At 37.9% G+C, this 25,638-nt stretch overlaps 1 protein-coding gene across 3 annotated transcripts in view; it reads left to right on the top strand.

Annotated features, from left to right (window-relative positions):
* The window catches only part of LSAMP (limbic system associated membrane protein), a 681,987-nt gene that overhangs the window by 350,102 nt on the left and 306,247 nt on the right, over nt 1-25,638 (top strand). For all 3 annotated transcript variants that reach the window (XM_070465998.1, XM_070465999.1, XM_070466001.1), the window contains exon 2: nt 18,663-18,895. In XM_070465998.1, coding sequence (XP_070322099.1) covers nt 18,663-18,895 — 233 coding nt within the window. The remainder of the gene's footprint in view (nt 1-18,662; nt 18,896-25,638) is intronic.

The raw sequence follows: 25,638 nt of genomic DNA, 5'->3' as shown, positions 1-25,638 counted from the left end.
TCACTCAGCCATGTCCACCATGGATTACAGCACATCAGGCTTCCCTGTCCATGACCAACACCCAAAGCTTACTCAAACTCATGTCCATCAAGTTGGTGATGCCAACCAACCATCTCATCCTCTGTCGGCCCCTTCTCCTCCTGCCTTCAATCTATCCCAGCATCAGGGTCTTTTCCAATGAGTCAGTTCTGTGCATCAGGTGGCCAAAGCATTGAAGTTTCAGCTTCAGCATCAGTCCTTCCAATGAATATTCAGGACTGATTTCCTTCAGGATGGACTGGTTGGATCTCCTTGCAGTCCAAGAGACTCTCAAGAGTCTTCTCCAACACCACAGTTCAAAAGCATCAATTCTTCAGCACTCAGCTTTCTTTATAGTCCAACTCTCACATCCATACATGACTACTGGAAAAACCACTGCTTTGACTAGACGGACCTTTGTTGGCAAAGTAATATCTCTGTTTTTTAATATGCTGTCTAGGTTGGTCATAACTTTTCTTTCAAGGAGCAAGCATCTTTTAATTTCAGGACTGAAGTCACCATCTGCAGTGATTTTGGAGCCCCCCCAAAATAAAAGTCTGTCACTGTTTCCATTGTTTCTCCATCTATTTGCCATGAAGTGATGGGACTGGATGCCATGATCTTAGTTTTCTGAATGTTGAGTTTTAAATCAACTCTTTCACTCTTCTCTTTCACTTTCATCAAGAGGCTTTTTAGTTCTTCTTCGCTTTCTGCCATGAGGGTGGTGTCATCTGCATATCTGAGGTTATTGATATTTCTCCCGCAATCTTGATTCCAGCTGGTGCTTCATCCAGCCCAGCATTTCTCATTTCTCATTTCTTCATATAAGTTAAATAAGCAGAGTGACAATATACAACCTTGACGTGCTCCTTTCCCTATTTCAAACCAGTCTATTTTTCCATGTCCAGTTTTAACTGTTGCTTCTTGGCCTGCATACAGATTTTTGCAGGAGACAAGTAAGGTGGTCTGTTATTCCCATTTCTTGAAGAATTTGCCACAGTTTGTTGTGATCTACACAATCAAAGGCTTTGGCATAGTCAATAAAGCAGAAATAAATGTTTTTCTGGAACTCTCTTGCTTTTTCAATGATCCAGCGGATGTTGGTATCACTAGCTGAGGCGAAAGATTTTCCCCCAGTTAAACTGAGGAATATCTTTTTGTTAGCAAAGAGCCTTATAAATGCTGTCAAAGTGCTAACTATCCTACTCCTAGTCCAACTTTCAAAAGTCCTCTAGAAAAGAAATGGCTCTTCTAGATCTGTGCCTGCTGATGTTCAAGCACTTTTCCTGCCCTTTTTCTAATGTGGAATCTACTCTGAAAGTACCTGGGCCACCCAGGTAACAGCTCTTCTATAGCTAAGCTCCCACTATGGCCATAAGTCATGTTTTATGAGGATGGCAAGTACAAGAGTGTTTGTTATGTCAAGCGTCATTCTGGCCTAAAGTATATTCTTTATAGCTTTTCATCTCTTGCTGAGAAGGAATGGGATAGCTAGCTGTGAGGTCTTTGGGGGAGATTTTGGCCTGATCTCACACCCTGCCTTCTGGAGAGGTAGGATGAAGAAGCTTGGTACTGTAGAGTAACACAACAGAATTAATTGTGTTTCCCCATTTTAGAAGTGATTTCAGTACTAGACTTTTGCATGGTCTGCACAGGACTATAGCAAACTTATTTTCTACAGTATCTTTGTCCTGTGCAACCCCCGTATGAGACACTCTTTGCTATTTAAAAGTGAAAGATTTAGGGCAGGCTAATATAATAGAAGAAGTTAATAATTTATGTAAGATTGTTAATCTCTTCTAATCATCTTTGTAAAATAATATGAAATTTCCTACATGATCGATGTAAGATTAGATGAGCTCTATGGAAGAACAAAAAACGCAAGTCTGATTTGCTCTTGTTGGCTTGTTGAGTTTTGTTTTAATGTTGCCTCAGGCAGATTTGCATCAAACATTAGCCTCCCAGAAACACACTTTACTACACAATGGAGAATGTTCTTCACTTATTTGTTGCTTCGGGCTAACAGGCTGAGCTATTTTACATTGAATATGTATCTTTGATCTTGCTTTATTTTCCTCTTGCTGTTTTGTTGCATCATGATTAGGAGAAATCTGTAAGTGAAAACTGCCAAAGGGTTTGAAATGGTGAGATTGGACTCATCAACCAGTGCTCACACTGAGTTCTGTGGGGACCAAGAAGCCTTGTGTAGAACTCGGGGACTGAGAAAGAAATCAGCTTAGACTTACTTAGAGGAAGCATCTGCTTAATGAACAATACATTCTTTGCCCTCATATGCTCAGATTCTGGCCTCTGATGGTGGATTTTCTAAAGTTCCTGTGTTGTTACTCTCAATCACAGTATCTGTGATACAGGTGTTTTATACAGAGGTAGAGTGATCCATAGGAAATTATGTATTTGAAATTACCTTTATTTTTAGATAGACTTTTATTAAATACCTACAAGCTTTTCATGAACTCAAATCATTTCCGCACTAATATACTTAGAACACAAAAATTAGGGATTCTGACTTCCTTAATTTATAGTCTAGCAGAGATAAAGTTTTAATGTGAAGCATCGTGTGACATGGCACTAGGTCTTATCCAGGTAGAAGGATGTTCATAAAGATTAAGGGGCTCACATTACAGTAGAACAAAAGGGAAGGACATATAAATAAGCTGTTTTCATAGATTGATTCATGTTCTTAATGCAGAGTGTGGCAAAATGATGGAAAAAAGGAAGTGACACAGAAAATAAGAAGAAAAATAAATGATTTGTACCATGCCTATGAGATTACTATAGTCTCATCTCAAGACTGGATAAATATAATTATTAAGACAGTAGAGACTATTTCACTTCTGAAGAAAGCCATCCACACTGCTATTCCTGAAGTTTGAATATAAGATCATATCTTCATGAGCTATAGAGTTCCTTTCTTCAGTAGAGTTCTTTTGGAAAGTAGTGTTTGAGGAACATTGGGAGATTTCTCCTTGGAGGACAAGAAAGAGCAAGATATAAGAAGCAGTGATATATTATTATCTATTTGACTGAGATAAGTTCAGTTCTAAATCATTTAAAAAATTTTATTAATGCTTACACCCTCCCATTTTGTTTTTTGGGAAGTTTTGCTTGACTGCTGATTTGGACATGGGACATTGACATCCAGAATGAAAATATATCTTGGAATAATCAGAGAAAAGAAATGTGGGACAAAATTTACCAATATTAAAGAATGAACATAGTTTTAGATGAATAGCTACGGTGCTCCCTATTGACTAGAAACCTGTAGAATGTCTAAATTCAGTGGCCTCCCAGGCAGAATCAGTGAAGAAATTCCAATCTATGTATCTCTTTATCACCCTTCCTGGTTGTCTTCTTGGTTCTGTTATTATCTTGAAGGAAACAAACAAAAAATTGCTGATTTCCCAGTTAAGTATAGTGGGGATACAAAAAATGTTCATGTTCTGTGAGGTCAAATTAACCTATTTCACTAGAGATAAACAATGAGAAAATTGGCTATGGCTCTCTATAAACTCATAGAGATTAGGTTATATTACTGAAGGTAGGTAGTTCTCAGTGCAACATCTGAGTGTGGATTATATATGTTCATTTGCATGCTTAAATATGAACATTAGGACAGGAGAAACCAGCAAGGTAATATCAAGATTCAGATTCATGGGACAAAAGGAGAGACACTTATATTTGAAACCATCTTATGTCTTTAGTATGCAGCTTATTTTCAGAAATTGAGTTGCAAAGTTTTCACTATATTTTACTTTTTTTTAAGAATTTTGTATTTATATGTTTACTGTAGTGTAGTACAGTCATATCATTGAAAAGATATTATCATCTTTTTCAGGCAAAGAGAGGCAGAGAAAATAGTAGTGGTAGCAGCAAATGAAAGGAAATTAGATGATTTATTTAGAAAAGATAAAAGGGCCTCATCCTGCCTCTGTTTTCCTCTTTTAAAACCATTGGGAACAGTAAGATTCTTCCATGTTCAGGGATGTAACAGGAAGAAGATACCTCTAAGAATTTGAGATGAGAGGAGAGAGATTCTTGATATATTTATTCTTCCATTGAATGACCATTGAGAGTTTTTATGTGTCAGGCACTTTGTATGGCAATAAAAATGCAAAGATTGAGAGGACCTGGTCTTGTTTCACACTTAAACTTGTCACAAGAAGCAGAACAACAAAGAATTCTAATACTAGCACAGGCAGGCAAGCAACTAGGAAAACTGGTGAATGCTTCACCAGGGAGGGCACATCTGAGATGGATTCTGTATAGTCAGTATGAACTTGTCAATTGAATAAGGTTGCAAAACATACTCTAGATGAAAGGGAAACAAGAGCTAGGAGGAATTAGATTGGCATCTGAATAAAGAATAAGATTTAAATAAAGAATAAGAATAAGCAGCTCAGAGGGAATATAATGTCAAGAGACCAGGCTACAAAGATATGCTGAACTGACTTACACTAATCTATGTGAACTTTTAAAATTAAAAGATGAAGTGCATTTAAACATGATCAACTTTATGAATGTTCTGTTCTGTATGAGTGATGGATGGTATAGGGTAGACGTGGGTGAGAGGTACAATACTGGAGGCTAGAACACCAGTAGGAAGTGATGTTGATCACAGATGAAAAGGTCCCAGGCAATAGTGGGGCAGTGAGGATGGAGAGTAGAGGCTGATCTCAGGTGGAGAAAAATGTAAAAAGAACACTTGATTACAAAAATAACCTGCAGGAGAAGAAGAAAACAAGGATAGCTCTATGGCTACTAACTACATAACCATAGATGGATTATGATTCTGTGTAACTAAGATTGGGAATTTGAAAGGACAAAGAATGATAGGAGATAATGAATTTCATTTCAAACTATGCTGAATTTGAGGTGCCTTCAGTTAATCTATGTGGAATAGCTGAGTATGCTGTTTTGAATTTCAATCTGATGAAGTTTAATTAAAGCCAAAAACTGATAAGTGTGTGAAAACTACTCCATGAAGCCAAGAAACAAGAAAAATACAATCCTGGATAACAATATATGAAAAGTAAGTGGAGAAGGAGATGCTGATTGTGCAAAGTGAGAAATAGCAGATTCAGGAAAAGAGTCAAGAAAATGAAAAACAGGCAGTGAATAGTGTTGACAGCTATGATGCGATTAAATAGGACAGATACTTAAAATAAACCCGCTGGATTTGGCAATTAGTGGATTAACAACATCACTCTGAAAGTGGTCTTGAGAAAGCCAGATGAAGGTGACATGTTCGTGAAGGAGAGTGGCTATTAATCAAAGTAATATTGACTATTAATATCAACATTATAATTAATATCAAATTAGTCAATATAATTCTGGCTGCTATTCAGGTTAGGTTCCTGAGCACGTATAGCGATTTCAGCAGAGTTCCTGGTGCCATGTCAAAATAGTGATAAATAATCCAGAAGAAATAAAGGAAGTATTTCAAAACAATGCTGTAATAGATTAAGCTCTTTACCTTTCTCTGCCTGTCCTTTCATTTAACAGCCATATTTTCTGAGTCACTGTGAGAGAAGATGCCTTTTCTATAATACAGTCAAAGTGCCACAGGGAATGGGGCAGGGGAGAGGGGTTTGGGGAGAGGGCGGAAATGGAATACAGATGCTCTAAGGCTAAAGGATGGAGCTTTTGAATCATAATGGTCTTTCTAGAACTCAGAACATGACCTTCACCTTGTAGCATCTGTGGCTCTCTTTTTAACTCAGGTTGGCTGTGAAATTTCAGAGTTAAGCTTTTCTGTAAATTTAGTAGCCCAGGAGTGATGGTCTTTTTCTCCCTCCCAAGTCCAGACACCAGTTACCTCTTATCTTTATTGGCCTCCCAGGGTTAGTGCTTTATTAGGCTGGGGATTGAGGTTGCAGGTACCACTCTCCCATTTGAGTAATCTGAGAACCTTACAAGAGCTCTTGCAGGTGGGCTTTCATCTCAAACTCATCAGCTCTTACCTTCATACTTGTTCTTTCAGTAACTTCTGAGGCTCTTTTTTTTAATCACCCTAATTTCAAGTGCCATTCATGTCCTGATGTTGATCTGTTCAAGGAGAAACAGGTCTTCAAGGAAGGGTTTAAATGAGGGGGGAAAGTGAGGCTAGAGAAGGAAGAAAAACCACAAAAATATTTAGTTTGTCATACAAGGATGAAGTCCTCCAAATACAACTGTCCTTTGAAAGAAAGTGCTGGAGAAAAAAAAAAAATGGAGACAGGAAACATAGGGGTGAGGTGAGGGAGAAAGTGGGTGATGGAAAAAGCAAATATGGAAGTCAGAAAAATCCCTGTGATTATAATTCTGCATGTGAGAACTGTCCTTGTGATTTATAAGCATTCATCAGTGATCTATCAAGTTCTTGTCAGCTGGGCGAGGGAACCACTACATTGCCTTCACCTGAGATGGATCTGTCTGATGGCATGTGCTCCTACAAGTTGCAGCTGGTAGAATCCCCTATTTCACATTTGAATCCACAAAGTACATTTTAAAAATCAAGACTTCTATTGTTGTTTATATTTATCTGCCTTTATTTCTCTTATGTCTACCTCTACCAGTAAAAGCAATGTAGATAACAAAGCTCTTTTCTAATGGTAGTGCTGACAGCCTCATTACCTATTTATTTACATACTTACTATATGTTAACTGTTATATCAAACATGCTATATCTATTAATTGTCATATCTTGGCATAAATTTGATCCAAATTATATCTAAATGCATGTAATGATGAGTCATATTCTAACTTGATTCTGCTCCAATGATAATATTTATATAATACTGGGTATGATAAGACTATAAAGGAGGAAGGGCCTGGATTTTCAAGTGAGACTTATGGAAAATAGTCTCCTGACTTTGTAGCTTCATCCATGCCTCATACATCAGGATGCTCAGCCTAAGTGCATTATAATTTATTGTAAGCACTTTTATTTTTCCTTACTGCTGGAAGGAGATAAAGAGTAAACCCTTTGTGGTACAAAGCCCATTTTTTCCCTTCAAGAACTTAGCATATTTTTTATATTTACTTTGTAATGACTCAGAAGGCAACAATGTTTTCTTTAAATAGCTGTGGAGTTGTTTTTAATTGCATAGTGACTGAAAATTTTAACTAGAAATTGGAGCCAGGATTCCAGGACTAATTTTATTCTTTCAAAGGTACAACTTAAAGGCAGTTGTTGTTTTTTTTTCTCCTTCTAAATGAGAGAGATTTTTCACAGAAAACAGGGACTCATAGCAAGAATCTAAACAAAAGCAACTTTAAAATTGCTTCTCATCCTCACTCAGCCTAGTTGGGAGGAAAGAAGAGAATCCACAGTTCAAAGGGGAACAAAGGGGTTTAGCTTCTTGCTACTTCTCTGAGAGTGTAATTGCCACTTAGGCACTAAGAAGAAACCAGCCTTGTTCTTGCAACTGAGGGTCCACATATCATAGAGTATGCCTCACCTAGGAGGAACTCTGATGTCTGACCAGCAGATCACAGCAGATCAGAAAGTACAACATGGACATTTTGTTATCCTCTGTCCAGGCTGACCTGAAGAGAAATCATTCTATCTGATCAGAAGTGGTGAGGGATTCAATGCCTGAGTTCCCTAGGCCCATGTATGCCACAAATCCTCTAAGAATGTTCCAGAGATGGCATTACAGCCTCAATTTACATGGCTGCACTGTAACCATGCTGCATTATCCTGCTTTCAATTTCATACTTACAAACTTTTGAGGACTAGCTATTGTTCATAGGGACCAGACATAGGAGAACCTAGGCCCCTAAAAGGAGGTTTCCCAAGATATGCCTATTATTAAACAAGGAGTTGAATTAAACAACAATACCTGGAGCTATCTGAATTAGCTCTCAGATGAGATTTCTACAGGAAGATTTCCTAGATTCAAATTATAAAAAGTGATGGGCACAAAGATTTTTTAGGCTCTTCCAAAGCTCACTGCTGCTGCTGCTAAGTCGCTTCAGTCGTGTCCGACCCTGTGCGACTCCACAGACGGCAGCCCACCAGGCTCCCCCGTCCCTGGGATTCTCCAGGCAAGAACACTGGAGTGGGTTGCCATTGCCTTCTCCAATGTGTGAAAGTGAAAAGTGAAAGTGAAGTTGCTCAGTCGTGTCCGACTCGTGATGACCCGATGGACTGCAGCCTACCAGGCTCCTCTGTCCATGGGATTTTCCAGGCAAGAGTACTGGAGTGGCGTGCCAAGACGGCTCACTAGGTACTCTTAATACTTTAGCCTGTTTAATGATCACAATATGGAGATATAGTAATTGTTTCTGTTTCGCTGAAGAAAAACACTGAAGCTTTTCAGTAAAAGTGGACCCATTTAGGGCCAGGCACTGCTCTATATGTTTCAAACTAACCTTATTTAAACACTACAATTACTCACTGAAGTAGATACTACTGTAGTTTTCATTTTACAGATGAGAAAAACCTGGCAGAGAGAGGTAAGCAAATGTCTGAAGATCACAGAGTGGAGAAAGTAATGGAACTAAAATGCAGAGCAGGAAACTGGCTTCTCAGCCTAAACCTGTTTTCTTTCTCACTAAGTAGCTTGCCTAAAGCTACTATACTACAGAACCCATGGCTTTTCCACCCTACCAGTGACAAGAAAATGGGGAATCTTGAATTATGGTGTGATTAAGATGATGATTTATTTTCTAAAGAGACCGGGACTCTTCAAAAGAACCAAGAGGAGCTGTTTCTAACCATATATAAATATTCCTGGGACTCATCCAAAGTGCACTTGCGACTGGGATAGAAATCAGTTTTCTCTTGGTCTCAATCTCAAATTTTATTTTCAAAATTTTTGTCTTCCTCTTTTTCATGTAAACGTAGAGAGACACTGTTGATGTGACAACCAGAGGAACACAGATTGTTCTAGAACTGACTGTGGAACTGTACTCAACTCTTAATTTGGTGGTTCTGCTCCTTCTCTGCATGCCCTTCTCCTTACCTGTACCACCTTCATGGAATATGTATTTATGCTACTTTAAGAATATGAACCTGAAAATAGAGCAACACACATATATATATACACATATGTGAATGCATTTATGGCTGGACAAGATGCTCCCTAGTGATGGTGAGAGACAGAAAGCATGTCTAGGGAGGACTTTTTACTGCTCTGGGGATGGCAGACTGGCCTGGCTTTACTGTGTGCCACTGTGGATTTTCTTTTTTTCTTTTGCTCTCATAGATGATAATCATTCTAACAGATAATAACTCAGTTGCAGAAAGGATGCTTTGTTAGTATAGCGCATGCAAATAACTAATGCAAATTGAGAATTTAAAGAAAGGCATAATTGATCTCATGTATTTAGTAGATATTCTATAAAAAGAGAAAGTTTTTGAATGATTTGGATAAATCATTATTTTCCTTAGAGTCATCCCTATATATGACAATTTCCTTTTTATCTACCATATGTTACCATGGGAAAGTATAAGCATAGATATTGTTTTACATCTTATGAAATATTTCCAGGTACATCACATCATTCCAAGAGGTCAGGGAAAGTATCTTGAACTTCATTTTACTTATGAAAAAACTAAGATACAGAAAGTCTAAATGACTCACCTGTTTTCCAATAGGAAATAGACTGAAGGTCAGAACTTAAATCAGTTATCTTCAGGAACTAAACAGTGTATGTCTTTTACCCTAATATTCCAACGGTAGCATGCAGATTCCTGAATCACTGTGACGAGCAATAGAGTCACCTGAATAGGATTTCTGTGGTTTACTACCTCTGTATTCTCACCCTTTTGAGCATCCATCACTAATGTGTGTGCACATACACATGTGCATGTAGGGATTTGTGCATGAATGTGTACAGAGGACCTATGGCGGAGGAGATGATCCTATCATATAAATGTTGTCATTGTTCATTGGTGTCATTCAATGGTTCAGCGGTGTCATTGTTAATTGGACTAAAATTCAGGATGAATCAAGGAAAATAAACTGTCATAAATCTAGATCAGTTTCTACCTAAAGAATATCAAGTTTCATAGAGCAGACATGCACAGGAAAAATAGAATGTGTAGGCAGTGGTCAAGCCAGAAGTCAAGACTGGAAAGAAGCAGAGATGAGAGTAAGGCAGCTAGAAAATGGAAACTTCTTGTCACAGGCAAGGGAAGCAGGAGTGCCTGAAGGTCATCAATGAATCCCCACAATTCTCTTATTTCTTTCTGAGTTTAATCTTGTGTGTGTGTGGTCAGTTGCTCAGTCATGTCCTACTCTTTTGACCCTGTGGACTCTAGCCTGCCAGGCTGTTCTGTCCATGGGATTTTTCAGGCAAGAATACTTGAATTGGTTGCCATTTCCTCCTCCAGGGGATCTGCCTGACCCAAGGATCAAACCCGTGTCTCCTGCATTGCTGGTGGGTTCTTTACCCACCGAGAGTTTAATCTTAGAATATGGTAATAAAGCAGAGATGATCCAAAATGTTTAATAATTCAAAATTATTTAAATTTGGCTTTTAACTAATTTGGTATTTTCTAAAATGTGTTTGCATATGTGTTGCTAGACTTCATTATACTAATAGGATAAAGTCAGACTAATGACTTTTTATATTTATATTTATTTTTATTTATTGGCCGTGCCAGGTCTTATTTGTGACATTTGGGATCTTTAGCTGGGGCATGTGGAATTTTTAGTTGCATCATGCAAACTCTTAGTTGCTGCATGTGGGATTTTTAATAATTCCCTGACCAGGGATCAAACCCAGGCCCCCTCCATTGGTAGCACAGAATCTTAGCCACTGGACCACCAGGGAAGTCCCAGACTAATGACTTTTGACACGGGAGAATTTGGGATATTTCTGATACTTTATTGCCTCTGCTTAGAGCATTTCCTAATGCCACACTGTAATGCTGGGAATGACCCACATGAATTTCCAGACCAAGTGTCTTTCCTTCTAGTGGGAAATGAGATACTTTTGTTGCTTCATTAAAGGCATCATTTGTGAGATTAAAGTTATAAAGCAAAAGGCTTCAAAATAAAGGACTAACACATTCCTAAAGACTTCCCATCCATATCTTGAATCATCCCACATCCTGTAAAAGAGAAAAACATTACAGATGTGAAAAAAAAATAGTAAAAGTTAATTTAAAAAACATAGTTCTTCTATGAATAAAGGCTAATTATTTCCTTAAAAACTCAAATTTTCCCTGACTGTGTTGATTCTCCCTTACCTGTCCTAAGTATTACTGACCCTTTTAAAAAACAGACAAGCAAACAAACACTAAGGTCAAATGATTTCTCCAGCATTAATTTAGGAAGGAACTAAGTTATAGCTTTCTCATGTACTATCAGCAATGTACAAGATTATATTGTTGTATAATTAAGACTCTAAAATACAACAACAAAGCAGCATGATTCCTTAACTATTACCTTATAACCGGAGTATCACTAGTCTTCATTGTAGTGTCTCTGTCACAAATGTGACTTATAATACAAGGGCTTTGCTGGTGGCAATTAAGTGCTTATAAATTTAGGAGTATATGCTTATGAAAAAAATAGCATTGCACTGTAGATGTTTTACTTAATGCTTCCAGATCTTTAAACGAAGGGACCAAGGTCTAACAAGTTTTTCAATTTCAACCCTGCCAGCATTTCACTTGGGATTTGTCTTTGTCGTTGGCGTACTCTTTACATTGTAGGAGATTCAGCAGCATTCTTGCCCTCTACCCACCAGATACCAGAAACAGCCTCCTCTTTCTAATTGTGATATTCAAAAAGCTGTCTTCAGATATTACCAAATATTATCTGGAAGCATAAATTGCCTCCACTTAAAAACCACTCATCTCACTGTTCTTTCTTAAGAAACAAATTTCTCTCACCCATCTAGCTACACTTTCCCCAGTTTGTATAATTAAAAAGTATGAAGGTGGATAACTGGTGAGAAACTAAGTAAAATATATTTATTTGTTATTTTAGAATAAATACCAAATTATACTCTTCAGAAGTAAAGTCTGGATAAATTTAATTACTAACTCAGTCCATTTATAGCAGCCAGTAATGCTTATTAAAAATGAGCTGTGTCTAGTAGCAGCTGAACAGGCTTAATATCTATTAGATGTGTATCACTTACATCAAGGATGTACTGTCAGTAAATATGTTATTAAGCCATCTATTGGTACAAACCAAATTTAGCATTTCTTTCTGCCTCCAATTATATTCTTCGTTTTGGAAGTATAATCCCCAGACTTGATTCAGTATGAGTAGAATTGTCAATGTACCTATTTGTGTAACTGTGCATAATATACTTGGTGTAAAGTACTTGCAGAGATCCAATGCTTGAGAATTTTTATGGGTGAATTGATTTTTTGTGACAGTTTTATGGATTAAGACACGCTGAAGAGGGAAGTTAGAAATGTGTTTGCTTGCCTTTCTTTTCATTTTTTTAAAGCTGATTTGAAAAAAAAAATTATAGGTTCATAGTTAAGGTAAGTAACCACGTGAAATTTGTGGGTTCATGGTTAATGTGGGCAACTCACTAAATGTTTATCTAGTGCTTTATACTTCTTTTCACTGTTTTTAATGTGTGATATAGATTATTTATTCCCAGGAATGATCTTTCTTCATTGATAACAATATTTCTCTCTTGATTTCATGCTAATTCCATATTCAGTAGTTCTCTTTAAATTTTCCCTATGTATCTGAAAATTTTAATTATTAGTTAAGAAAAGTTAAAATAGTTATCATCTATACTATACCTATTAAATAATTAACAAATATTTGATAATTGATCTACTAGCAGTTTGTTAAATTCAGTGTATTTATTCCACATTTTAGCGAGTGCCTCCTGTGTATATGGTGAGTTATTCTGTTGGCCCCATGAAGGTTCCATAGGTGACTTCTTGAGGGTCACTCTCATTAATAAGCTTATGAGAAAAGTTAAGTACAGATAACTCAAATACATTGTGGAGTAATAAGAAGGAGTCAAGTAAAAGGATGGGGCATGAATCAAGATTTCCTGGAAAGGTGACAGTTTGTATTATATCTTCAGGGCCTCAGCCACCTGCCAGAAATACCACCCACAGTGGAAGGTCAGTCCCTGCCCTCTCCTCTTGGGACCAACATCTACTCTCTTTATCATGCAATCCTTTCTAAATCCTGGAATGATTTGTGTATCCCAAGCTTTTAAAGGAACCATTCTATCAAATCCAAACAACACATAACACAGATTGGAAAAATGTGTCTTTCTATAATTTCCCTGCTTTGGCCAGAGCCGATTTAGCAGATGAAGTGACTAGGTATTTGTTTTTGAACTAGACTGGTACTGAAGCAGCATTCTGAGTGGGGGATCATTTATTGCCATATTACAATGGTATGGCATGAGAACACTCACTCCACAGGCATGCCTAATAGACATTTAAGCCACTTAGCTTCCAGATGCACGCTCATGATGCTTACTGGGCCCAGCTCTTTCTTTAATTGGCATTTCCTCATTTCCCAGTAGCTAGGCATTTGTGACTATCCTATGTGACCGGTTATTTTCATTTAACAAAGAAAACTTCTACACTTTTCTGTAGTTGAGACTATTACTTTGACTTTGATCATCTTTTCTCTTATATGCACTTCTTATGGTTTAAAATAGTTTCCATTTTAAATCAAGATTTAAACATTCTTAATGTTAAATTAACTCTGAAATTGTTATTTTTTTTTGCTCATTTTTCCATGTGAATGTTTTAGCCGTGTTGTAGAAAGATTATTTTCTAGTTTATAAAGTCAACACACTTACTCTGAACCATTAGCTGCATAAAAGAAGAACCCTTAAATATCTGGAGGAGTCTCAATTTCCTTTTTAAAAATGCTACATTGTGCTCTGGTGCTTGGAGTTGGTTAATGATACTGATTAGTGAAAAGTGTGAGTGTATGTGTGTATGTATGTATTCTAGTGTTCCTTTCACTTATTTGGAAGTAAGGGAGAAATTATGAAAAATAAACTTGAATGAAACACAATATACAAATAAAATATTATACTGATTGTCACAGCAGAATTTCCACATAACTTTATACTGTTTCGGTGGATGCATTTTTATGGGTCTGGCAATTTTGCTGAAATAGTCAATTACTTCTTTAGGTAAGATAGATCTGAACTCTCTCAGAGAATAATTTGGAGTAATGAACTATGTGCTAATTTTAACTTTTCCACAGAAAAAAAATTGCTAAAGTGTCCAAAGGACCCTAAAGATTCAACTTAGAAACTCTCCCTTTCACTAATAAGGAAATTAGCCCAGTTCATTAGTGGAGGCTGTAAGGGCTTGGGATGGGAGGAGTGGAATATAGGTAACCATATCCTTTTTCTGCATATGTAACACTGCTGGTTCATATGACAGGCATGTACCAAGGTCTGTTTTATACCATATTAGTGCTTGGAGTTACCTTAATGAATAAGACAAAATGTATATGTATTGTCATTTTTCTTGTTCAGTCCCTCAGTCCTGTATGACTCTTTGTGACCCTATGGACTGCAGCATGCTAAACTTCTCTGACCTTCACCATCTCCCAGAGTTTGCTCAAACTCATGTCCATTGAGTCAGTGATGCTATCTAACCATCTCATCATCTGTCATCCCCTTCTCTTCCTGCCTTCAATCTTTCCCAGCTCAGGGTCTGTTCCAGTGAGTTGGGTCTTCGCATTAGGTGGCCAAAGTATTGGACTTCAGCTGCAGCATCAGTTCTTCCAATGAATATTCAGGGTTTATTTCCTTTAGGATTGACTGGTTTGATCTCCTTGCTGTCCAAGGGACTCTCAAGAGTCTTCTCCAACACCAGAGTTCAAAGCACCAATTCTTCTATGCTCAGCCTTCTTTCTGGTCCAGCTCTCACAACCATACATGACTACTGGAAAAACCATAGCTTTGACTACAAGGGAACTTTGTTGGCAGTGATGTCTCTGCTTTTGAATATGCTGTCTAGGTTTATCATAGCTTTTCTTCCAAGAAGCAAGCGTCTTTTAATTTCATGGCTGGAGTCACCGTCTGCAGTGATTTTGGAGCCCAAGAAAATAAAGTCTGTCACTGTTTCCATTGTTTCCCCATATATTTGTCATAAAGTATGGGACTGGATGCCATGATCTTCGTTTTTTGAATGTTGAGTTTTAAGCCAGTTTTTTTGCTCTCCTCTTTCACTTTCATCGAGAGGCTCTTTAGTTCCTCTTTGCTTTCTACCATAAGGGTGGTTTCATCTATATATCTGAGGTTATTGATATTTCTCCCTGCAATCTTGATTCCAGCTTGTGCTTCATCCAACCCAGCATTTTGCGTGATGTACTCTGCATATAAGTTAAATAAGCAGGGTAACAATATACAGCCCTGATGTATTCTTTTCCCAATTTGGAACCAGTTTGTTGTTCCATGTCCGTTTCTAACTGTGGCTTCTTGACCTGCATACAGGTTTCTCAGGAGGCAGGTAAGATGGTCCAGTATTCCCAACTCTTTAAGAATTTTCCACAGTTTATTGTGATCCACACAAAGGATTTAGTATAGTCAATGAAGCAGAAGTAGATGTTTTTTCTGAAATTCTCTTGCTTTTTCTATGATCCAATGGATGTTGACAATTTGATCTCTGGTTCCTCTGTCTTTTCTAAATCCAGCTTGTATATCTGGAAGTTCTCAGTTCATGTACTGTTGAAGCCTAGCCTAGCATGAAAGATTTGGAGCATTTCTTTGCTAGCATGTGAAATGAGTGCAATTGTGTGGTAGTTTGAACATTCTTTGGCATTAACCTTCTTTGGGATTGGAATGATAACTGACCTTTCCCAGTCCTGTGTCCACTGGTGAGCTTTCCAAATATGCTGGCATATTGAGTGCAGCACTTTCACAGCATCATCTTTTAGAATTTGAAATAGCTTAGCTGGAACCCCATAACATCCACTAGCTCTGTTTGTAGTGTTGCTTCCTAAGGCCCACTTGACTTTGCACTCCAAGATGTCTGGCTCTAGGTGAGTGATCACACCATCATGGTTATCTAGGTCATTATGATCTTTTTTGTATAGACTGGTGTATTATTGCCACCTGTTAATATCTTCTGCTTCCATTAGGTCCATATCATTTTTTTACTTATATTATATGTATATAAAATGTATTTTTTCAAGATAAACATATTCTAGCCTTCCTCCAGGCTAAACACCATTTAAGGTACACCTCTATGCTATAACATACTAGTTACTACTGTGTTGGGCTGGTTAGATGATGAAAGCAATGCAATGATAAATGTGATAGAAAATTAAAATGCTTTGGCAAAGAGAAATTCCCATTATTCTCAGTAGAAAAGAAAAACACAGGAGACCTACATCAGCAATGTTATTAATGATCTAGAGGAAGACAGCAAATAATCTATTATAACTGATTCTAAGTTGAGAAGCGCTACAAATACCACCAAGGACAGAGACATGGTACCACCAAGGAATGGAAGAGGGAAAGTAAAATTGAGTCAGGAGAGAAGCAGGGAGCATTCATGAAGTTAGCTTTGCCCTCCCCTTTAGAAGAGTCTTAAATTATCAAGCATAATTGATCTCAATAATATCTGAATGGCAGAGAAACATATATTGGAGCTACTAAATGGTACTTTAATCCACATTTGTTCTGTGCCCAGTCGCTTCATTCATTTCTGACTCTTTGCAACCCTATGGACTGTAGTCCATCAGGCTTCTCTGTCCATGGGATTTTCCCAGGCAAGAATACTGGAGTGGGTTGTCATGCTCTCCTCAAAGGAATCTTCTTGATCCAGGGATTGAACCCACATCTCCTGTGGCTCCTGCATTGCAGATGCATTCTTTACCACTGAGCTACCAGGGAAGCCCTTAATCTACCTATGTTTCTGAAAATAAATAAGTGAAGAGGAAAAGAAAGACCTGTATATCATGCACTCAAGTAATTAAATGAAATTCTCATTTTTAGTAAAATTTGAAATTTACCCAAAAATAATAGGATGAGAATGATTTCTGTACCATAAGTGAGTTGTTTTTAAATGATTCCGCATTTCTCCTTCTTTTAGAAGAGATGAATTGGACTCTGTATCTTTATGTATTTACACCTGTGGATAGTGTATCAGCTTCCTGTCCATGCATGGCTCTTTGGACCTGACAGAAAATCTGGATTGGACTTGGTTTGGAAAACACAGGGGAACACGGCATTTTACTGTTCTGCTGTCATGATCCTGGCTTCTTCTGTCCATCCCTCATGCCCCAGAGTACTGAGCAGCTGGCTCTGCAGCTGTGAACAGGATCTGAGACCACCTCCTTGTGAGGCAGATATAAATCTTGCCAAAGATATAGAAGGTTTTTGGCTTGACTTTTCCATTTCCAGATTCTTGCTGCAATTGAAGGCGCATGGTTTTCTCCATTAAACCCTTTCAGGTTTCTAAAATAATTAGTTATTCAAATTGATATTTTTTTCCTTCATATTCCTTGGAATAATTAGTTTTTCAACTATTGGAAAAGATTTAATTCATTCTATTGTGCTAGAAATGCTGGTAGCAAGCTGTCTTCCCAGCCTATAACCTGTTGCCCTCAGAAGGTGGAACCAGACTTAGGCAAGATGATACAAGCTTTGATTTTGTTTACAATACCTATCTACTTACCCTTGGACCCGCTCACACACTTCTCATTCCTAGGGGTGGGCATTCCAAACTTGGGAAGATCAGAAGTAAACTCTGAAATTCAGTCTAATTCCTGTTGATTCAATGCTGGGGCATAATTTGAATCCACCTTCACGTAAGCCTGTAAGAAATACTAAAGAATTAGTATAGCCAACAAAGGTCCATCTAGTCAAAGCAATGGTTGTTCCAGTAGTCATGTATGGATGTGAGAGTTGGACTATAAAGAAAGCTGAGTGCCAAAGAATTGATGTTTTTGAACTGTGGTGTGGAGAAGACTCTTGAGAGTCCCTTGGACAGCAAGTTGATCCAACCAGTCCATCCTAAAGGAACTCAGTCCTGAATATTCATTGGAAGGACTGGTGCTGAAACTGAAACTCCAATACTTTGGCCACCTGATGCGAAGAACTGACTCATTGGAAAAGACCCTGATGCTGGGAAAGATTGAAGACAAGAGGAGAAGGGGTTGACAGAGGATGAGATGGTTGGATGGCATCACCAACTTGATGGACATGAGTTTGAGTAAACTCCAGGAGTTGGTGATGGACAGGGAAGCCTGGCGTGCTCTAGTCCATGGGGTCTCAAAGAGTCAGACATGACTGAGCGACTGAACTGAGCTGAACTGAATGAAAGAATACATGCAGTTCAAAACTGAGTAAATGTGCCATATTATCATTTGTCTAATTCTCAAAGTAACTTAAACAAATGGAGTTCTGTGTGAATGACCTTTTCCTAGACAAGAAGAATATAATCCAATGGGAAGTTGATATCCATTTAACTGCCTGTATTACTCTCCCTGATTGTTTATTGTCACATTGAGTGTGATATACTGACATCCATCCAGTGGATGGGGATTAGATCTTAAAGGAGAAATGATGACAATATTCGGGACTCTAAGAAATGGCATGGCCATGATTCATTCTGCACACAGTCATTTCTCTTGATTGGCCTTTTTGAGTCAAGTTGTGTTAAGAATAAATGCAGATGCGGGTATGGCTAAGGCTCTAATGTCATTGTTCTACTTTGCCAGGTGCGTTGTAGAAGATAAGAACTCGAAAGTGGCCTGGTTGAACCGTTCTGGCATCATTTTTGCTGGGCATGACAAGTGGTCTCTGGACCCCCGGGTTGAGCTGGAGAAACGGCATTCTCTGGAGTACAGCCTGCGGATCCAGAAGGTGGATGTCTACGATGAGGGATCTTACACCTGCTCGGTGCAGACGCAGCATGAGCCGAAGACCTCCCAAGTTTACTTGATCGTACAAGGTAAGGAGAAGGTGGAAAAGGAGAGGCAAGTGGCAGAAAATAATCACGGCATACAAAATACTCTGGTAATCCTTTCTGGCATAAAGGGTTCATTATGGCAAATTCCAAATTCATTATGGCACGTTAGTATCTATTTTCTTTTTACATAGAAAAACTTTAAATGGGGATAGACTTTAAATAATAGAACTGAGGAGGATAAAGAAGAAGGAGTCTTGCCACTGTGAGCCAATAACTTTGGTGAATGTTTTCTCTTAATCCTGAGTGTGATAACACACAGCAAAGACCACAGCTGTGTCCACAGGGACACAAAAACACACAGAATGCTTGGAACCATGTGAGGTCCACTTTATCACACTGTTAGATACTGGATGCTTTTGCTGAAGGTGTGATTTCTATCTGTCCTCGGTTTAAAGAATATCACTAATTATCTGTTTTTCTGATAGTAAATGTTATTTGGAAAAATAAAAATTTCCAGAGGCCTTGGCATCCTCTCAGCTGGCTGGCTATCTCTATTTCATGGCAAGTTATTTGTGAGCAAGTGCCGTGACAAGGATCTGCAAAATCATCAGGGATAATCTGCTTCCAGACTGGGGTTTCCAAGGGCACATCTGAGTCATGGTTTTACAGGATCAAAACCCTAAATGGCATACGCAAGCCCTGAAACTATAGCTCTCTTGGGTCCCCTTCCCCATAATTGCAGAATGAGAACAAAGCTGATCAGCTGTACAGTTTTATTGCAAGCAGAGTCAAACCACCAGCAGTTTCAATCCATCTACCAGGAAGGATCTAAGCACTAACAAATATTAGGGCTGTGTTCGTGTATTCTTGATTTACAATTTTATGTAAATTTAATGCAAATTAGGCATGGCCCTAGGGCTCCTGTCAAGATTCCAGTGCAGTCAGTTGTATGCAAAGTTTGACTGTAGCTTCTATTAATGTGTTATGGAATTGATTATTGCAGCATTTAAATTATTGCTCTCCCAACTCCTCTGATTAATAGATTGAAACCTGAGTAAATACATCAGAGAGTACCTGGTGCAGGGGTGGTTTAGTCATGTGACCTCTATCTTGGTCCATTTGCAATGGCTGACAGCTTCATTTTATTGCTTATAAAAGGCATGTCTACTGACTTGCGAAGTGCCTATCACAGCACAGCATAGAATCTTTTCCTTGTAGTTTAGAGGACAACGCTTGAGTTCCTTAATGAGAGACACCAGGGTTTGGATGTCCGGCAGCCCATTTAAGTGTGTAAACATAACTACAGATGTGTAAATATGTAAAAGGTTAACTTAGCAACTTCCTCAAAACACAAGCCTGCACACAAGCACACACACACACAGAAACACACACTTCAAAACAAAAGGAAAATTTCTACCTCATTTAATGGCAAAGAGAGGGGAGATAATTAGTTTACTTAAGGTCCCTTGAAACAGATTTTATCTAATGACCAGCAACACATTATATTGTGAAATTCCTACACAATTTTAATACCTTCACAGTCTTTAATGTTATTGGAAACTCACTAGAGACCACAGCTAGAGAATGTATATTGTCCTACAAGGAACAAAATTGGGCAATCTGAGGACTACATCCCTTGGTTTCTAGATGAGGAAACAGAAGTTAATTAGGTTTAGGTTACTTGCTCAAGGTCACACAGAGAATTCAGGGAGTAGTTTGGATCCAAGCAGACAAGGAATCAAATTGAAGTGCATTCTACTGGAATGGGAGTTTTTTTGCTCCGACTTTTTAAGAACTACCAAATTCCTATTTGAGTTCTTAGTGAAAAGTGCCCAAAGCCCTTCCTCCCTTTTCCTCATTCATCTATGTACATTTTAGCTACTAACACAGTAATCTTGAGAGAATTAGAGTTAGAACTAGGTCAGATCATGCTGCTTATACTTCCCTATTAAGTTATTGAGTTTAACTTTATATTAAGAGATGGAAAAGAACTATACAGTTGAGGTACTGTTTATTCATCATCTTGTTTGCTTCTAATAATGTTATTATGAAGTAGATATTAGTAGCTTTATTATAAATATGAAAAAAAGTTGAAGTTCAGAAATAATAAGGAGCTGCCCAAGGCTGCCTCTTGGCTTAGGACTGGGTTTCAAACCCATATCTGTTTGATTCAAGATATTAGAGTATTTTCTTTTTAACCATACTGCTTTAAAAGAAAAAATGAGCAACAAAGCCTGTTCTTGTAAGGGCGATGATGAAAGGTTGCTTCCTCCTTGAACCTGAGTTATGAAGGGAGATTTTTTGGACAGTTATATGGATGTTGGCATTTGATATCTAGCACCAGATGGCTGATTTGATTCCCCTTAGGACATTCAACTTTGTGATTATGTCAGTGGTTCCACCCTTTTACCGCTGTTTATTCACACTGCTTCCTACTCCTTGCCTCCATTTTACATGTTTTCACCACATCAAAGATTCTGCCTATAGGCATATCTGCCATCCATCTTTCCTCCAATCCCACAGCACCTTCCTTCAGAATATAAGGGTCTTTTGAATTTTTTAAGTTCTTCCTTACTCACCATACATGCTTTCTGCAAATCCCACATAACTCATTATTAAATAAATACTGTATTCTTTTTCTTTGCCCAGTGGGGAGGTCACCTTTAGCTTAAAGATGCGTGAGATATCACTGAAAAATAGTAGTTAAGAAAGTGGGGCTTCAAATCTCAGTTTTCTTTCTTGCTACTTAAATCAATTTTAAAGTAACCTACTTGGGGCTTCCCTGATAGCTCAGCTGGTAAAGAATCCACCTGCAATGCAGGGGACCTAGATTCAATCCCTGGGTTGGAAAGATCCCCTGAAGAAGGGAAAGACTACCACTCCAGTATTCTGGCCTGGAGAATTCCAAGGAATGTATAGACCATGGGGTTGCAAAGAGTCAGACATGACTGAGTGACTTTCACTTTCACTTGATTTCTCTGAGGCCTCAGTTCAGTTCAGTCACTTAGTCATGTCTGACTCTTTGCAACACCATGGACTTCAGCATGCCAGGCTTCTCTGTCCATCACCAACTCCTAGAACTTGCTCAAACTCATGTCCATTGAGTCGGTGATGCCATCCAACCATCTCATCCTCTGTTGGCCCCTTCTCCTCCTGTGTTCAATCTTTCCCACCATCAGGGTCTTTTCCAGTGAGTTGGCTCTTCACATCAGCTTGCCAAAGTATTGGAGCTTCAGCTTCAGCATCAGTCCTTCCAATGAATATTCAGGACTGATTTCCCTTAGGATTGATTTTTTTGATCTCCTTGCTGTCCAAGGGACTCTCAAGAGTCATCTCCAACACCACAGTTCAAAAGCATGAGTTCTTTGGTGCTCAGTTTTCTTTACAGTCCAACTATAAAATCCATACGTGACTACTGGAAAATCCATAGCTTTGACTGGATGGAGCTTTGTTGTCAAAGTGATGTCTCTCCTTTTGAATATGCTGTCTAGGTTTGTCATAGTTTTTCTTCCAAGGAGCCAGCATCTTTTAATTTCATGGCTGCAGTCACCATCTTTAGTCACTCTAAAGCTTGGTTTAATTTAAAGATTACGTGACCTAGGTAAGCCCCTAGCTTGTTTTCTGGAGATCATGTGTTCTCACCAAATAAGGTGATGATGATGGTGGTGGTGGTGATAGTGATAGTGATATTAAAGATGATGATAACCACTGTGACAACAAGCAGGCTGCTGCTGCTGGAGTAACTCTCATGAGGCTCTCTTTGTCCTGGGTGCTTCCCAGAGTCTGACAATGCCCTCCACTTGTTGCATGATACCCTTGAGTAGGCTCTTTCAGCTGTTATTTGGGTTCCTTCAATGTATTTTCTTCAGTTGTCCTTTTCCTTTGCATCTAGTCTTGAACTTTACTTCTTTGGGATTCTAAAAGGCTTCTTAGACCAGCATCACCTTTAATTTTTTAGCTACTTTTATTAAGGATGTCTGAGGACAACACACAGTGTGTATTGACAACATATGGACAGTTTGGTGAGTTCTATTTTTGATTGGTGGTACACCCCACTTCAGAATTTCTGATTAAGTCGTTCTGAAGATCAGGCCTGGTAATTTGCACTCTCACATGTTCTCATACTCTAGTTGCACTTCTCACACATTTCCAGGTGATACTGATGCTGCTGGTACTGGGGCCATACTTTAGGAGCCACTACTTTAAAAGTAGTATGTACATTAAGAACATCTAGGGAAATAATCCTGCATAATTTCACTCAATTTCAAATAATGTTATATCCTCTAATATTTCTAAAACTATTCTTGGGCATGAGATAGGAATGGTATATTGGAAAATAACTTGGCTTTCATGATAACATCTCTAAGGCTTCTTACCTACCCTAGTCCTATGAAAAGAAAATCTCTCCCTGAACTGTCCATTTCATGTATCAAAACTAAAACAGCAACAACAACAAAAACTGGTTGAGATATGGAAACTTCTCTAGACTTCAAAAATCTCAACTTTATAAATGTTTAAGTGTTTGTCCCCCTCATATTTCTCCTGTATCCCTCCATTTCTCCTGGAAATTAGTATATATATTAGTATATATATATTAGTATATATATATTAGTATATATATATTTCCACAATGTGAGTGACTTTCAGCATCTCCAACATTTTCTCTCCTGTTTTGGTGATTATTTTTCAGAGAGAAAGTAAGTTTTTTTTTAAATCAGTTCATGAGAGTCGTTACACAGAAAATAACCTGTGTTGAAATAAATATGCTTCATGGTTCGCTAAACTCAATCTTTAGCTAAATGACATCTCCACACATCTTCCTCATGAGGAACACAGGTGAAAGTTTTGCATCAGCAAATTCACAAATCAATAATGACCTTTGGGATCACTTGCAATTAGTGAAATTAAATTTTGCATCTGTGGAAATTAGGCTATTCAAATATAAACATTCATTTGAGATATGTAAAAAATGATGGGACCCATTTCTAAAGCCAGATAGTTTGGTTCTTATACCACCTCCTTTACAGATTCTAAACTCAAAGATTGAGAAAACAATATCTTTCACTTAAATAATATAAACAAATTTCTCTGGCATCCTTCCAATTAATAATGCCCATTTCTCTCCAAAGGTTACCTTCCTTCCTATGATTTCCTATTTTTATCTGCTTATGCCAGAGATGGAGACACTTGTGTTAAGGCAATATTTCTCTTTATCTGATCCTTGCATAAGCTGCAAAAAAGTCAAGAATTTGGTTTATTATACTTTTCAAAATACAGATTCCTGAGAGCCACTCCCAGAACAACTGAACTGGGAGGCTTGGGAATGTGGCCAAAACTTACAAGTGTGTATGCTCTGCAGGTGCTGCAGATACATGTGGGAAACCAAGAACGACTGCGGCAGAAATCTAAGCAGTCAGGGAGAGGGCTTTGTCCTGCCTGCCTGTTCAGTTTCCTGGGTGACCTGGCATCAAAGTGTATCTAAAACTCTGCAAAGCTGGTGCTAGGGCCTTGTCATAGAAAAATTAAAAATAAATCTGTGTACTCACTGAATACAAAGATTAATCTCATCTTCTTGAGCTCTGGGAAAGATGGCTCCAAAAACAAGGTAGTTTTTTAGCTGCAACATTAGGAATCTCCATATGTATGTGAATACAAAGGACATCTTATCACAATATTATTTTTTAAATGTAGATCTTATTTATTAAATGTCTCATTTATTGTACCTTATAACATTTATCATGTTTTCAATGTATTTATTACATTATTCTTGAGTCTGTTACCCATACAGAACCGTCACTTCTGTGTTGCGTCTTTTGCTTTCTTTTTATGCTATTCTCATTAACATTTTTTAAAATTTTCATTTTATTTCATTAAGCCGATTAACAATGTTGTCATAATTTCAGGTGGATGGCAAAGGGACTCAACCAGACATATGTATGTATCCATTCTCCTCCAAATTCTCCTCCCAACATTATTTTTAAAATGTAAAAGTAAAGAGACTCATGCTTATTGAGTCAGTGATGCTGTCCAACCATCTCATCCTCTTGCCCTCTTCTCCTCCTGCCCTCAATCTTTCCCAGCATCAGGGTCTTTTCCAGTGAGTCAGCTCTTTGTACCAGGTGGCCAAAATATTGGAATTTCATCTTCAGCATCAACCCAGTATTCAAGGTTGATTTCCTATAGGACTGACTGGCTTGATCTCCTTGTGTGATTACCTGAATTAAACCAATGTAACTATGGAAGAAGTATGAAAGTTAACTCTTGTAAGACCCTGTGTGTTTTATCCTCACACTTAAAATGTCATATTTCCTGTATTTCATTAATCCAAGCATATCATATTGGCTTGCAGTTGCATGTCTGTAGATGCTTTCTTAATTTAATAATTGAAAATTCAGATGTTGGGAAACATTTAATGATTTCATGAATACTCATCTAGAACTTATTGTTCCTAAGATTTAAATTCTTGGATGCATTTTATAATTCTATCAAACATTCCTAATTCTGACTAATATCTATTACCCAGAACTCAAAGCAGCCGTCCTTTGATCTCTTTTAATTGCTCTCCTTTCTTTCTTTCATTAGTTCCTTTGTTCTCCCTTCCCTTTTGTCTCTCTTTCCCTTCCATAATCAGTATCATGTTGCACTGATTATTTTTAAAATAATTTAGCATCACCTACAAAATTTTGCACAAACTGTTTGCCACTGCATTCCAATTCAACTTAGCCTGGAGCTTGATACATCTTTTAAATGTTCTAATGAAATAAAGAATTTGAGACCGTCTTTAG

The sequence above is a fragment of the Odocoileus virginianus genome, chromosome 4 (assembly GCF_023699985.2).
Source record: "Odocoileus virginianus isolate 20LAN1187 ecotype Illinois chromosome 4, Ovbor_1.2, whole genome shotgun sequence".
Classification (NCBI taxonomy): domain Eukaryota; kingdom Metazoa; phylum Chordata; class Mammalia; order Artiodactyla; family Cervidae; genus Odocoileus; species Odocoileus virginianus.
Note: the sequence above shows the minus strand (reverse complement) of the source record. Positions and strands in the feature narration are given on the sequence as shown.